The sequence below is a fragment of the Sinocyclocheilus anshuiensis genome, unplaced genomic scaffold (genome assembly GCF_001515605.1).
Source record: "Sinocyclocheilus anshuiensis isolate Anshui unplaced genomic scaffold, SAMN03320099.WGS_v1.1 scaffold143, whole genome shotgun sequence".
NCBI lineage: Eukaryota > Metazoa > Chordata > Actinopteri > Cypriniformes > Cyprinidae > Sinocyclocheilus > Sinocyclocheilus anshuiensis.
The window spans coordinates 924,923-939,667 of record NW_015548197.1 but is presented as its reverse complement, the minus strand read 5'-3'; the positions used below and the strand labels follow the sequence as shown (position 1 = coordinate 939,667).

General features: G+C 32.1%; 1 protein-coding gene across 2 annotated transcripts in view; it reads right to left on the bottom strand.

Annotated features, from left to right (window-relative positions):
- Positions 1-14,229, bottom strand: part of LOC107653233 (6-phosphofructo-2-kinase/fructose-2,6-bisphosphatase 2-like) — a 24,907-nt gene extending 10,678 nt beyond the window's left edge. Inside the window, exons 1-13 of one of the 2 annotated variants that reach the window (XM_016439905.1) lie at positions 14,044-14,229; positions 13,798-13,939; positions 11,387-11,512; positions 9,397-9,493; positions 9,023-9,089; positions 7,568-7,642; positions 7,342-7,398; positions 6,833-6,957; positions 4,862-5,069; positions 3,336-3,482; positions 2,048-2,152; positions 1,242-1,371; positions 907-969 (exon numbers count right to left, since the gene is read on the bottom strand). In XM_016439905.1, coding sequence (XP_016295391.1) covers positions 907-969; positions 1,242-1,371; positions 2,048-2,152; positions 3,336-3,482; positions 4,862-5,069; positions 6,833-6,957; positions 7,342-7,398; positions 7,568-7,642; positions 9,023-9,089; positions 9,397-9,493; positions 11,387-11,512; positions 13,798-13,855 — 1,258 coding nt within the window. In that variant the 5' untranslated portion in view covers positions 13,856-13,939; positions 14,044-14,229. The remainder of the gene's footprint in view (positions 1-906; positions 970-1,241; positions 1,372-2,047; positions 2,153-3,335; positions 3,483-4,861; positions 5,070-6,832; positions 6,958-7,341; positions 7,399-7,567; positions 7,643-9,022; positions 9,090-9,396; positions 9,494-11,386; positions 11,513-13,797; positions 13,940-14,043) is intronic. The other variant, XM_016439904.1, reaches the window with a different exon arrangement.
- Between the last annotated feature and the right edge of the window lie 516 nt (positions 14,230-14,745).

Sequence of the window (14,745 nt, the reverse complement as noted above, 5' to 3'; positions counted from 1 at the left end):
AACCCCCGGAAAATAACTAAAAAAAAAAAAAAAAAAAAAAACTTGATACTGTTTTTCATAGCGCCTTACGTTTTATTACTGGCTGTAGCTATCAAACAGATCACTGCACTTTATATGAGAAGGTTACCATCTTTGTATTCCTGAAGAAGTTTTAATTGGTATTGTTTCATTTATAACTCTATTTGTGGTTTAACTCCATCTTACTTATCTCTCACATTTTCCAATACAAACGTGAGCTATAAACTTCACTCAAATTATCTGTTATATGTGACCCTGGACCACAAAACCAGTCTTAAGTCGCTTAGGTATATTTTTAGCAATAGCCAAAAAAACCTCAAAATTATCGATTTTTCTTTTATGCCAAAAATCATTAGGATATTAAGTAAAGATCATGTTCCATGAAGATATTTTGTAAATTTCCTACCGTAAATATATCAAAACTTTTGATTAGTAATATGCATTGCTAAGAACTTAATTTGGACAACTTTAAAGGTGATTTTCCTCAGTATTTGGATTTTTTTGCACTCTCAGATTCCTAATCTAGACAACTATTTTCAAATAGTTGTATCTCAGCCAAATATTGTCCTATCATAACAAACATACATCAATGGAAAGCTTATTTATTCAGCTTTCAGATGATGTATAAATCTAAATTTTGAGAAATTGACACTTATGACTGGTTTTGTGGTCCAGGGCCACATATTTTAAAGTTCCTCGGGTTTGAACAGAGCTAGGAAAAAAGGGATTTGGATATAATGCGTCTGTCATTAAATGAGTTTAAGCTACTTTTAACAAATTATGTGTTTTATCCTCTGGTAAACAGTTGTTGTGATCTTTGATTTGTGTTTTTGATGTAAACTTATATTTCTGTTACTTGTTGCTATATGAATGAAACACAACACATACCATAAGCCACTGGGGTGAGTTTCAGGACCACATGGAGGGGGCACTTCAGATATGGCAAATCATCTGTGCAATAGAAGCACACCAAAATATGAGAAGATCTGCAGACATTATGAACACAAATTTGAGTCAAAGAGGTTGTGCATAGAAGAACTTTGCCCAGGAATATCAACAACTTCTTCAAATAAAGTTTGTTAGAGGATCACTTCTTTGAATACTTATTACCTGAACACCAGCCTTCAGAAACCTACATACTCGTGTCTCACATTATGTCATTATCAGTAAGTCACAAGAGGCCTGATATGATTTGAGTGTGTGTGTGTGTGTTTGTGACGCACCAGCGCTCTTGTCCAGGAAGTAGGCGAGGAGGCAACGCATGACGGCCTGGTGGCAGATGACCAGCACATTGCCTTGTCTCTCCAGCGCCATGATTACTGGCTCCAACCGCTGCACCAGGTCCTGATAGGACTACGGCAAGAGAATTAGGACAAAACTCACTGCTAGATTTGAATGGTTTTTTTTTTTTTTGAAGGAATTTATACTTTTAAGCAAGGATGCATTAAATTGATAAAAAGTGACAGTAAAGACATTTATACATTTACAAAAGATTTATATTTCAAATAAATGCTGTTCTTTTGAACTTTCTATTCAACAAAGTATCCTGAAAAAAATGTATCAGCACCAAAATATGAAGCAGTACAACTGTTTTTAACATTGATAATAATGTTCACATTGAACAGAAATGTTTCTTGAGCAGCATATTAGAATGATTTCTGAAGGATCATGTGACACTGAAGACTGAATGATGCTGAAAATTCAGCTTTGATCACAGCAATAAATTACAGTTTACAATATATTCAAATAGAAAACAGCTATTTTAAATTGTAATAATATTTCACAATATTACTGTTTTTACTGTATTTTTTTTATTAAATAAATGCAGCCTTGGTGAGCAAAAGAGATTTCTTTCAGAAAGTGGGAGTGAATTCTTTTGAGTCAATTCTTTTCAGTGAATGAATAGTTCATTAGTCAATCGGTCTAAATCTGAATCATAACAAAAAAAAACAACTGAAAAAGTCAGGAAGAGTTATTGTTAAAATGTGGGAACTCTAAATGGCACGTCAGGTGTCATAATGGTCCGTACCTCTCCTCCTGGGTATCTGTAATGGTATTTGTCCTGGTCTCTGAGAAAATATTCATCCGGGTGTGTTTCTTTAATCTTTTCATATGTCATTTCCTCACAGATGCCCTGATACAAAACATAAACACACATAAAAAATAACAATGCACAAACAGCACAAATGCTTCTCAGTCAATTCAGATGTTTTGCAATAATGTGATTTTGTTTTTTTCTGTTTGCAATATAAGGATTAGTTCACCCAAAAATAAAAATTTGCTGATATTTTACTCATTTTCAGCAGGCCAAGACGTAGATGAGTTTGTTTCTTCATCAGATTTGGAGAAATGTAGCGTTGCATCACTGTCTCAGCAATGGATGCTCTGCAGTGAATGGGTGCCGTCAGAATGAGAGTCCAAACAGCTGATAAAAACATCACAGTAATCCACACTACTCCAGTCCATCAGTTAACATCTTATGAAGTGAAAAGCTGCGTGGTTGTAAGTAACAAATCCATCATTAAGGTGTTTTAACTTCAAACCATCACTTCTGGCCAAAATACGAGTCCATAATCCATAATAACACTTCTTACAGTCTGTCTCTCAGATCAAAATCCACCCACATATTTGTTCAGATCTGTTTTGGACTGCTTTGGCTTGTAAACGGTGCTTGATCTGTGCAGATTTATCTGATTCAGACGAGATGACTTTTTCACTGGACAAAGCAATATTATGGACTCATATTTTAGCTGGAAGCAACAATTTGAAGTTAAAAATGTCTCGATGATGGATTTGTTTCTTACAAACACGCAGCTTTTCACTTCATAAGATGTTAACTGATGGACTGGAGTGGTGTGGATTATTGTGATGTTTTTATCAGCTGTTTGGACTCTCATTCTGACGGCACCCATTCACTGCAGAGCATCCATTGCTGAGACACTGATGCAATGCTACATTTCTCCAAATCTGATGAAGAAACAAACTCCTCTACGTCTTGAGCAAATTTAGATTTCTGGGTGAACTATTCTTTTTAAAGCATTAAACATCTACCTTATTTCCCACTGATTTGGAAGCAGACCTTTATTGCACTCATGACAAAGTTTTCCCAATGATATAGCTGAATTCATTTTGGTGTGGTAAACGAGTTAAATATGACACACCTCCATCAAACATCTGACTCAAATTGACTAATTGCCTGTTAACAGAAAACACCTCTGTTTTATCACGATAAGTAATGAAAAACAGTGTTCAGTGCCCAGTGTTCATATGAAAACCAGAAGCTGCTGCTGTAATAAAAACAGCGGCAGGAAACTCACGGCGTCGATCTCGTTGAGGATTTTCCACTGCTCGTACGGGACGCCCAGCTCCTCGGCCGTCTGGATGGTGCGTCTGAGCTGACTGGTCCACACCTTCAGGTCTGGGATCTTCTGGTTTTCCAGGAACCCACGCAGGGCTTTAGAAAACTAACACAGAGCGGGAAAGACGTTAACAAGCCCGTTAAACATTTCTCACCCACTTGTGGTAAAGGACTGACCCAGAGCATGCTGGGAATCAACACAGGGTGACCATGAAAGCAGTTTTACATGTGCACCAGTAATAAAAAAACATGATTAACAAATGAACTACATACAAACAACTCTCAATTTTGATACATAACAAAACAAACATACTTTAAAGCACGGTTATTACAGTTAACTAAAACTAAAACCACTATTTTTTTTTAATGAATGAATGAATGGATAAAATAAAATAAATAAAATTATAGTAAAAGATAATATTAAAAACATATTTTGTTTCAGTTGCCAAGGCAACATTTCTTATTTTCATTCAGTTTAACTTGATGTACTAAAATAACTAAAACTAAACGAACTTAAACAAACAAACAAAAAAATAACTATAATAATATTATAATTGTCATTGTAATAATAATAAAAAACAATAAAAACTTTATATACTTAAAGAAAACTAGTAAAAATGACAAAAGCACACAACAAAATTACTAAAACGTCAACTAAAATTAAAGTGAAAACAAAAAACAAAAATAAAACCTAATTCAAAATATTAAACACTATAACACAGCCCCACATTATAATAAAATCTTCTGATTTGCAAAATGATACTGAGTTTAAAAAACCAACAAAAAAACCTTTATATCACAGTTTTTAATAAAATAAGATTTACAAATTGCATTAATTATATATATGTATCTCATATTTAAATTATATATATGTATCATATATATATATGATTATATATATGATAAATATATATGTATCAAATATATAATATATAAATTATATATTCGATTTTACAAACTATATATATATATATATATATATATACAGTATGTATCAGCTTTAATGCACTTATCAAAATAACAAGCAGTCAAATGTCAAAAGTTTCCATTTGAATGATAAACAGAAGTAATCAAAATGCATAATTCAACTTAGTGAAAAAAGTGGAAATAATGTTTTCAGAATAACTCATACATGTGAAAATGGGCTTAGAATTGAACAAATAGTCGTAATATGACTCAGATGAAGACAGGAATCATGTGTTTGTGGCAGCTTTTTTTTGCTGATTAAGTTTAATAAAAGACTTCTTCACCTTACAAATGGTTGTCGAAAGCAAAAATGCTACAAAATGCATCATATTTTGTGAGAAAGTGTGACGTGCTTGAGCAAAACAGCCAGTATTTCTTGAATCAGCACCTCAAAAGGAGTAAGAAAGAAGTATTTGATTTCATTCAGCAAATGCAGGGCGGTGTTACAGTATATCAATGATCCTGAAATAAGACTGTTTTAAAGGAGCCATATTCTGCTCATCCATCCATGAACTGTACCTCTTTTCCTCTGCTGGAGAGCTCGGAGTCTCCTCCGATGCAGCCCTGGACGTTGTGCTGGCTCTCGCCGTGGCGGCAGAGGTAGATGGAGTGTTTCTGAACATGAATATTCATGAGGTAGTAGACGATCTTGCTCTGGATGTAATCCTGAACGTGGTTCACCAGGAAACGCTGGCCGACGTTGATCACCTGGATGAAGGACAGGTCCCTGAAAGAGCCCGAAAAAGAGACTACTGTCCTCTTGAGTACAGAACAATTAACAGGTGACTGCTCTTGCATTTAATTGTGTAAGACACATGCTGAAAAATAATTAATCACCATCATATAATCGTAAGATCAACTTGTACCTCATTACCCACAACAATGCCCTCCCTTGTTTAAAAAGCATTCATGTTTATGAGCAATCTATACCCTACAAAAAAAACAAAAAAAAGTTGAAAACTCTATTTGTTTTTCAGTAAATGACTCTTCAAAAAATAGAATTAAAAAAAATAGGTAGTAATACTATAGATTTATTCATTTGTAAGTCAAGCATAAAACTTTCAGCCAAGTGTTTAAATGTAAAAATGCTAGACTTTGTAAATAGTATATGCTATAATAAAGTAAGTGGTATAATGCTAGAATTAAATTATTTGTTTTATAATTTATATCTGTAAATTTGGTGTCAAAATTAATACCTTGATTAACAGTGTTGTTATCATTAACTAAAAGTATTACAAAACATTTTTGCTAATTAAAATAACATTGAAATAAAGTAAAATACAAATAATAGACGGAAAAAACTTAAACAAAAATTTGAAAGGTTGCCTTGGCGTACAACTAAAAATAAGTTGAAGTACTACAATAAATGAATTAAAATAGTAATATTAACTAATAAAAATGACAAAAACATTAACAAATTAGAAATGCTGCTTTAGCAACTAACTGAAAAAAATATATGTTGAAGTACTAAAATTACGAAAACTAAAACATACGTAAATGAAATATAAATATTTAAAAACTAAGAAAAAATACAAAAACAGAACAAATTTACTAACAGAACATTTAAAATTAATGTAATTTTTTTTTTAAACGAGTTTTCAAAATATAATAATAAATACTATAATAATACATGAATAAAAACTAAAACTAAACCAACACTGTTGATTAAAACAAGAGTTAAATCTAAATACATTTCAGGAACAACATACTGTGAGTTTTCCACTTATTTCTGTATATTTAAATATAGTGTATCGTAAAGCTGTTTCCCTTTTTGGAGCTCATGTTTGTAAGTGTATAATACATTTATTTAAAATTTATGTATATATATATATATATATATAAATTTCTGTAGGTTGTAAGTGGACATTAGCAGTTTTCTGAATGATGCATGAGCACTTTCACAGCAGAGTATCAAAGCTAATGGAAGAAGTCTGAAGGCAGCTGTGTCTGGATCCACTACAATGGGTCAAATTTTCCAAGCAAGATTACTCCATGATTAGAGCCAAACGCTACGCCTGAGGAATCTCACAAATTCGTTGCACTGTCCAAACCATCCTTATAGGTTTTTCAGAGATGCTAGGTTAATATTTGAACATCCACATAATTTTAACATTACCTCAATCAATTAGAAGGCATTTAGAGGCACTGATGATATATTATTATCACCAAACAAAACCACTTGCCAACAAATGAACAAAACTAATTCAGTACTGTAATGCTCTCTGCTGGAGACTCAATGACATAACAACAGAAAAGCTAAAGATGGTGTTCAGGGCACAGATCAATGGCTGACATTGAATATTATCATTATAGTTTCCCAAAAAATGGAAAATATAAAAAAAAGTAATAATTTCATTTTTTATCAAAAAAACAAGAAAAAGAAAAAAAAAATTTGCCCAAAGGAAAATCTTGCCAAATGTCTCCTCGGAGATGACGTTTTGGAAAAATAATAAATGGAAAGACACTTTTAAAATGAAAATAAAATCATACTTGTCATGGTCATCGGGGTCTAGCGGCTGATATGTGACTTTATAGCACTCGATTCTCTTCAGGAAATCCTCCATCACACTCTCTCGGTCTCTCTCAGGATAATCAGGACTGGAAACCTTCACATCCTGCCACCAAATGAATGTTATGTTATGAAACAAACATGAGGTCACTGCTGTCCAATGATATTAACTTCATTTTGATCCTCATCAAGATATATAAGCTTATGTATAACGTATTTAAATAAACGGGAAAATGTGTAGATTTTAGATGTGCAATGTGTCTATTTATTTATTAATTTTTTTTTTTAATAGTTTTAAAAAAGTAATTTTTTTTTTTTTAAAGCACCAAATATTTCCTGTGGTCTCTCAATTAATATGAGCTCCTTAAAGATGCATAATTACAATAAAATGAAGAAAAGAACAACTCTACTTCACAAAAAGATTTCTTGCTCTCTAACCATAACTTACTGTGATATAACAGCAGTGATAAATATTAATGGTGACACTCACCAGTATGTTGGCAGCAATGACTTCTGGGTCGTCACAAAGTGACTCCACAAAAAACACCTGGAAACAAAACCAAAAATAATCCCATCAAAGCCTGCAAGAACGTTTCTATTCAGGTTTATAAAGGGCAAAGCAGGCTGACGGAGGAGCTTTACTGATCTCTGGATGCTCTGAACATGAAGAGGTGCTAATATTTCAGTAAGCGACTGATATTCACACATCCTCTAACCTTATATGCGTTTTCCTTCGCAAAACTCAGGATGAGGTTCCTTCTCTCTCTGGTTGTGTTTGTGGCATCAAAAACCTGCCAGAGACAAATGATCACTTCACACAATGATCTTGAAGAGAAACAAATTAGGAAATATCTCATCAAATATAATAAAAATATTATAATAATTGGCTTACATCACAAGTGCAGTTAGGTAACATAGAAGCAATTAATATTTTTAATTGATTGGAATGACATTGACTTATTTTATGCTCTTTTTGACTGGTATAGAAACTGGTATAGCAAATATTTATGAAATGAAGGAATGGATTTGAATTTTTCTAATGACGATGTGATATGATGAAGTGTTTAAACAGCATCTGGGGCAGTGATATTTTACTTTTATTTATATATCATAGTATTCATTAATCATTTGAATTAGCTTTTTCATATTTTAATATTTATTTATTTTTAATATTTAATCATTTTCTCATATCTCATTTTAATACTATTAGTTTTTTATATTTCTGTTTAGCTTTCATTTATTTTTATTTCAGTTTTTAGTAGTTTAAGTCATTTTTGTATTTCAGCTTGTATTTTCAACGCAGCATTTTAATGATTAGATTGCTATTTTTACTATTTCTTTCAATATTTCCATTTAGCTTTATATTTATTTGTAGTAATTTTACTATGTGCTTTTGTTACTTGATTATTTTTTGTAAATATTTCTATTTATCTTTAATTTATTTTCATTTCAGTTTATAGTAGTTTCAATCATTTTAGTACTTAAACTTATTTTAGTTAGTTGCCAACACAGAATTTGAATTTTAGTTTAAGTTGTATTCATTTTATTATGTGCTTTGTCATTTTTACTATTTTTTTTTTATTAGCTTTCATTTATTTTTATTTGTAGTAATTTTATTATGTGCTTTTGCCATTTTATTATTTTTCAAAAAGAAAAAATCTATTTAGCTTTCATTTATTTTTATTAAGTTGTTTTAGTAATTTTAATACTTCAACGTATTTCAGTTAGTTGCCAACACAGCATTTTAATAGTAAAGTTGTAGTAATTTCATTGTGCTTATGTCATTTTTAATATTTCTTCCCATATTTATATTTAACTTTCATTTATTTTAATTTGCAGTCATTTTATTATGTGTTTTTGTAATTTTATTATTTCTGTTTAGCATTCATTTACTTTTATTTCAGTTTTATTTTTCCATTACATTTTTCAGTAGTTTAGTTCAGTTAGTTACCAAAGCAGCATTCCTAATTCTATATTTTTCATCTAATTTTATATTTTATTACAATTAAAAAAATATTTTTACATTTTTTAGTCTGTAGATTACAATAACACCACAAATAACACAAAACACTCCGTCACACAAGTGATTAATATTTGAGCTAATAAATGGAGAAATTCTAGTTTCAGTATGTGAAGTCCACAAATAAACGTGTCCAAAGAGCAGAACTTACAGCGATCTGCCCTCCCTCCTCATTCAGATAAGATTTCACATCCCGTAGAGCCACGATGGCACACTGTCTGAGAGAAACAACAGACAAGAACCAGACCACAATCACATTAAACTCAACAGTTCCTGACTCGATTCACCAGCACTCGTCTCAGGAACCACTGTGTGTCAAATCACAATCATTTAAAAGATCTTTATTCTTGCTCTTTGGAAACATAGTTTGATGTGAATATTACATTACAGTATGTCACACAGTGCAACTTCCTGCAAAACTTCCTCCTGACTGAAACGGATTCAGGCGAGTCATTCTGCTGTAGAAACATCCTCTTGTGTCGGAGGTATTTGTGTACTGTAGGTGTAATGTATGTGGATACTCACTTCCTGATTTTCATGGCCTCTTCATTGTCATGACGGAAGAAGTCGAAAGACTTGTATGACTGTACCGCCTCACGTCTATAAACGCCCAGGTTAAAAACTGACAAAAACACACAACTGTTACCAACATACAGGGAAAGCAACAGAGTGAAGCTAGTATAATATTTCATAGATACAGTACCAATGCTAGAAAGGTACCAAGGCCAGAAAGTTATAAACTCAAGTTTACATCTTGCAATTCTGTTTTTATTTTTACTTCTCAGAATTGCGAGTTATAAGCCTGTAAAATGGCTAGTTTACATCTTGCAATTTGGTTTGTTTCTGTGACGGAATAAAACAATAAAAAAAGGTAATTGTGACTTTTTAATCTCACAATTCTTACTTTTTCATGCAATTGCAAGCTTATATCTCACAATTCTGACTTTTTCGCGATTCTGTTTTTTTTACACCATGAAATAACATTTTTATACATATACATATATACAGTGTTTCCCCTAGGTTTACGGCTTTTGGGGGGGGTGTTCCATTTTTTTTTTTTAATGGTTAAATTAAATTTTATCAATCAAAAAGCATGTCTAATTAATTAAAATCATGAAACTTAAACAATGTAACACCAATTTATTAAAAGTTTAACAAAAATTACATGTTTGGGGCCCTATGAAATGTTTTATTTTTTCCAACCTTATGTTTTATTGTTACCAAATTCTGTTTTAGCATGTCTAATTATTTGAAAGCATAAAAACAAGTTTAATTTATTCTTACAATAGCCTTATGATTTTTGCTCAGAAATTCTGTGTTCTGTATTTACATTTTTAAGGCATAAAACATTCTTTTAATCTATCTTTTAATTAAGTAATGAAAATTAAACAAATGTTATTTTTTGGAAAATAAAGGTAATTTAATATTACAATTAAAACACTGAAGAAATATTGTATGATTATTCCTTAAAAATAAGGTTTTAATAATTTTAGTAGTAGTAGCAGCAGCCTGTTACGTACATACTACTCAACAATAGTAATATATTTCTGCTGCAATGCCTTCAAGTTAAACTGAACTTTTATTTTGACGGGTTGTCGTGAATACATTTACATTTCTGTGTATATGATATGAGGATAGTTTTACTCAAATGAAACGGTCAAATGCTCATGAAGTGACTCTCAGAGAAGTTCTGGAGATGTTGTTCATGTATTTATGAGCGCGTGTATGTGTGTGCGCGCATCGGGGCAGAACTCCGCTGTGCGCGATACAGAGAGTGCGACCATAACGTAGAGACCGAAATGACATGCCGTTGTGTAAATAAGATAAATATCATAAGGCTACTTAGTTTGTTTAATAAAAGAACAAGGTATAGACCTGTTCTATTGGAAAGGTAACTTTAAATGACTTCTGTTGTGATCTGGCGCTATAGAGAAAATATAATTAAATAAAATTAACTTGACCTTCAAAGGGGGGTGGGGGGGGAACATTGATATATATATATATATATATATATATAGTTTACACATATCTCGTAATTCTGACCTTTTCTTGCAATTTTGTTTTTATGTCTTACAATTCTGACTTTTTTCTCAGAATTGAGTTTATTCTGTGAACAATTGCAAGTTGTAAACACATAATTGGTAGTTTACATCTCGTTTTTTGGGGTTTTCTTTACACCATGAAATAAAAAATAAGTTTATACATATCTCACAATTCTCAGAATTGCGTGTCAATTCAGAATGAGAAAAAAACGTATAATTGTGAGAAAAAAAATCAGAATTGTGAACTAAAAAGTCGCAAATACCTTTTTATTTTATCCCGTGTAGGAAACAGGCTTTCAGAAAATCATGTAATAGTTATGAGTAACTTTTTAAAAAATTATCTGAATTAATTGAGATTATTAATTCTGACTGGTTTAATTCAAGAAATAATTTGGGTGTTTCATCCCCAGTAATAATTACATAAATAATAATAATCAACACAGAATAATGCTGAACTCAATTTTTCCTCTCACCTTTCGTGGGAACCCCGATCCAGTTGAGGTATCGCGTCAGCTTCTTAGATATGTATGTCTTTCCTCTGGCGGGAAGGCCGATCAGTACGATGACAGTAGGGGAGTTGGTCATGTATGACGCCCATGCTATGAAAACAAACAAACACACGTCATTTACTTTTGTCAGTTACCTTATCAGACATTCTGTTCCCAGGTCATCATATTTGTACTCATAACAGCTGCACACATTTCAGATGCTTCAGAGTTTCTCATGCCTGGAAATAAGCGACATTCATGAGGATTTCACTGAGGGCATGAGGCTTTCATGCTGCTGAAGTTATTGACATAATTTCCTTATCAATTATGTATGAGAGTAGCTTGAGGCTTCTTGTATTTAATAACTGCCACGTGTTTCTGAGAATGAAACAGCAAAACCATATACCTACTATGCATACTTTTAATATTATTTGTATAATAGTGTAGCATTTATTACTATTTTGAATTCGCTTTTATTTTTAATATTTTCAGTTTTAGTCATTTTGTTATGTGCTTTTTTTTTTTTTTACATTTCTATAGAGTTTTGACTAATGTTGTTGCAGGTTAACTTAAATCTACTTAAATCTATATATTTTAGTTTGTTGCCAAGGCAAAATTTTTTATTTTAATTTAAGTTTCATTTCATCTCATATTTTTTATATATTTTAACATTTCAATTAATATTTTGAGCATCTCATCTGCAAACCCATATACTAGCCATGCATACTTCTGCAAATCAGTTTTATTTAAGTATTATTTATATAATATTATAGCATTTATTAATATTTTTGAATTAGATTTTATTTTTATAGTTTCTGTTTATATTAGTAATTTTGTTATGTACTTTTTTAATATTTCTATAAAGCTTTCATTAATTTTAGTACATCATTTAAGTAATTTTAGTACATAATTTCAGCTAGTTGCCAAGGCATTATTTCTAATTTTATTTTCATTTAGGTTTCATTTCATCTAATATTTATATTTTCTTATATATAAAATAAAATATATTTAAAATATTAAACTATAATAACAATGATAAAATAATAAAATATATTTTTTTTTTCACATGCATATTATTACTTTTTTTTTTTTCAATTCCGAAAAAAATTTTAATACATTTTTTATTTTTTTAGTTAGCAGTAACACTTTTGACTGGGTTGCCATAGGGTTGCTAAGGTGTACAGGATGATTGCAAGGGCGTTGCTAGGGTGTTTAGGGTGGTTGTTAGGTGGTTGCTTATTGACCATACACCAAGTCTCTATGATGTTCTTGCCTATTCATCAATATATTACTCTGCACTGAAGAAGAGAAACAGGAGCCGACACGCCTCTAAACTAAGCTTTACACTCCACAAAACACTGTCTGGACCCAAAGCTCAAATTCCAATCTGATTTAGATTTCTCTTTCAGCTTGAACGAACATGTTAAAGCTCAACTCTTGGCTCTGGTTTTCAATGTTGGTCTCATGTTGAAAAACTACAGCATGTCTTGATGTGCAAAGCTCCCAGACGCCCATCACAAGCACTGCCAACTCAAACAAGGGGCTTCTTATATACTATACAAGGCTATAAGTGGTTTTTACAGAAAAACACATTCATAACCACATCAATACACTCTAAATGAGTCGTTTAATAAGCATTTACGATGTTGCATATAGTATAGATATATACCGATATAAAGGGAGTGCTAAGGTCGGAGGAAAAGAAAAACGTATACATGTATAAAGCATAAATGTATAAATATGCATAATATTTTTTTTTTTATAAATAAATAGTCAGATTAAAATAAATTAAATTTAAAAATAGACTAAAATGAATAAATAATAAAAATATAAATAATGAAAATAAATTAATCAAATGAAATCCAATAAATTAGATAAAAATAAATAAATTACGAAATAGTTTAAATAAAAATGAGATTAAAAAAAGAATTAGATCAAATTAAATAGGAACACAATATGATATAAATAAACAAATAATGTAGTCAGTAGGGAAAAAAAACTATAGAATCTATATATTTTCCAAATAATATTTAAATGAGTAAAAACTGAGTCTTTATACACGAAAATAAGTCATCTTTGGAGATCTTTGCCATCTAAAAAGATGAAAACCCTTGACTTACGGCACAATAACTGTAGTCATCATAAACACTGAGTACTCTGCTGTTAAATGATCAGGGTTTGAACCTACAACCTTTCAGGTGTTAGCTCATATCTTTAACCAATAGAAGACATTAAATAATACCTCACTATTTACATTTAGCTACATATGAGTGTCTTAGCCAGACTAGATCTAACCTGGTAACCAGAAGGTTTCTAGTTTGAATCCCCACAACGTTTGATCAACCATTGGGCACTTAATCAAGACACTAAAATGAGCATAAATAATAATAACTCACAGCATTTCTTCTCATTGACTCTGGGCTCCGCCTTCTTGCTGTCGTTATTATTGTCCATGACTTTTAGGCGCAGATTGACAATCTTGACGGACAGGTGTGAGGGTCAGCACAGGTCACCAGAGGTCATTAGAGGTCAGTTCACCTGTGCATTTATCACGAGACTCAGATTAGGTCATTACTGGCCTGACTTCATTTCACATCTGCTGATTTATTAGCCTCCGAGAACCAAAAGCTGTGTTTACTCACCCCGCTGCGGAGAGGACACAAACACACGGACCATTTCCCATTCAAACGCAGTTAAAATGTTTTTCCATTAATAGCTCCGGGACAGAGCAGACTTATTGTGACCGCTGTGCTTCAGGAAGTGTTTGAGTCTGCTGCTGAAGATGAAGAATAAGCGCTAGAACGGCGATTAGCATCGCCTGAAGGAAAGAATGGGCGGGGCTAGCGGCGCGAATCTTGGCTGTGATTGGCCAGGCACGATCAGTTAAAATAATTATTATTTTATCGTTACTTTTCAAGGTGTTTTTTTCAGTTAGATGACATTAATGTTTCTCAGTATAATTACTGCAGGTGCAAAAAATATCCACATCGTTTCTGGTAGAAAAGCGCGTGTCACGTGATAGCTATTACTTTGCACAGCGGAGAATAAACCAGATGAGGCTTTTAATAACAATTTTGTTGTATGCGGCTCGAATCGCCCCCTGCTGGAAGAACCCCTCGATGACTCAAAGAAAACAGCAATAAGCTAGGAACTTTTACCGCTCAAAGGTCTGAACCAATCACGGTCTGAAGACGCTGGGGGCGGGGTTTGTTGCGCTCGTCTGATTGGATACACTTAACATCAATCAGAAAGGTGCGCGGCTCGTGTGTAGAACCGAATGTAGAACGAATCTATAGATTTAAAAATGCAAAACAGATCAGTTCTTCGTGTGTGTGTGTATATAT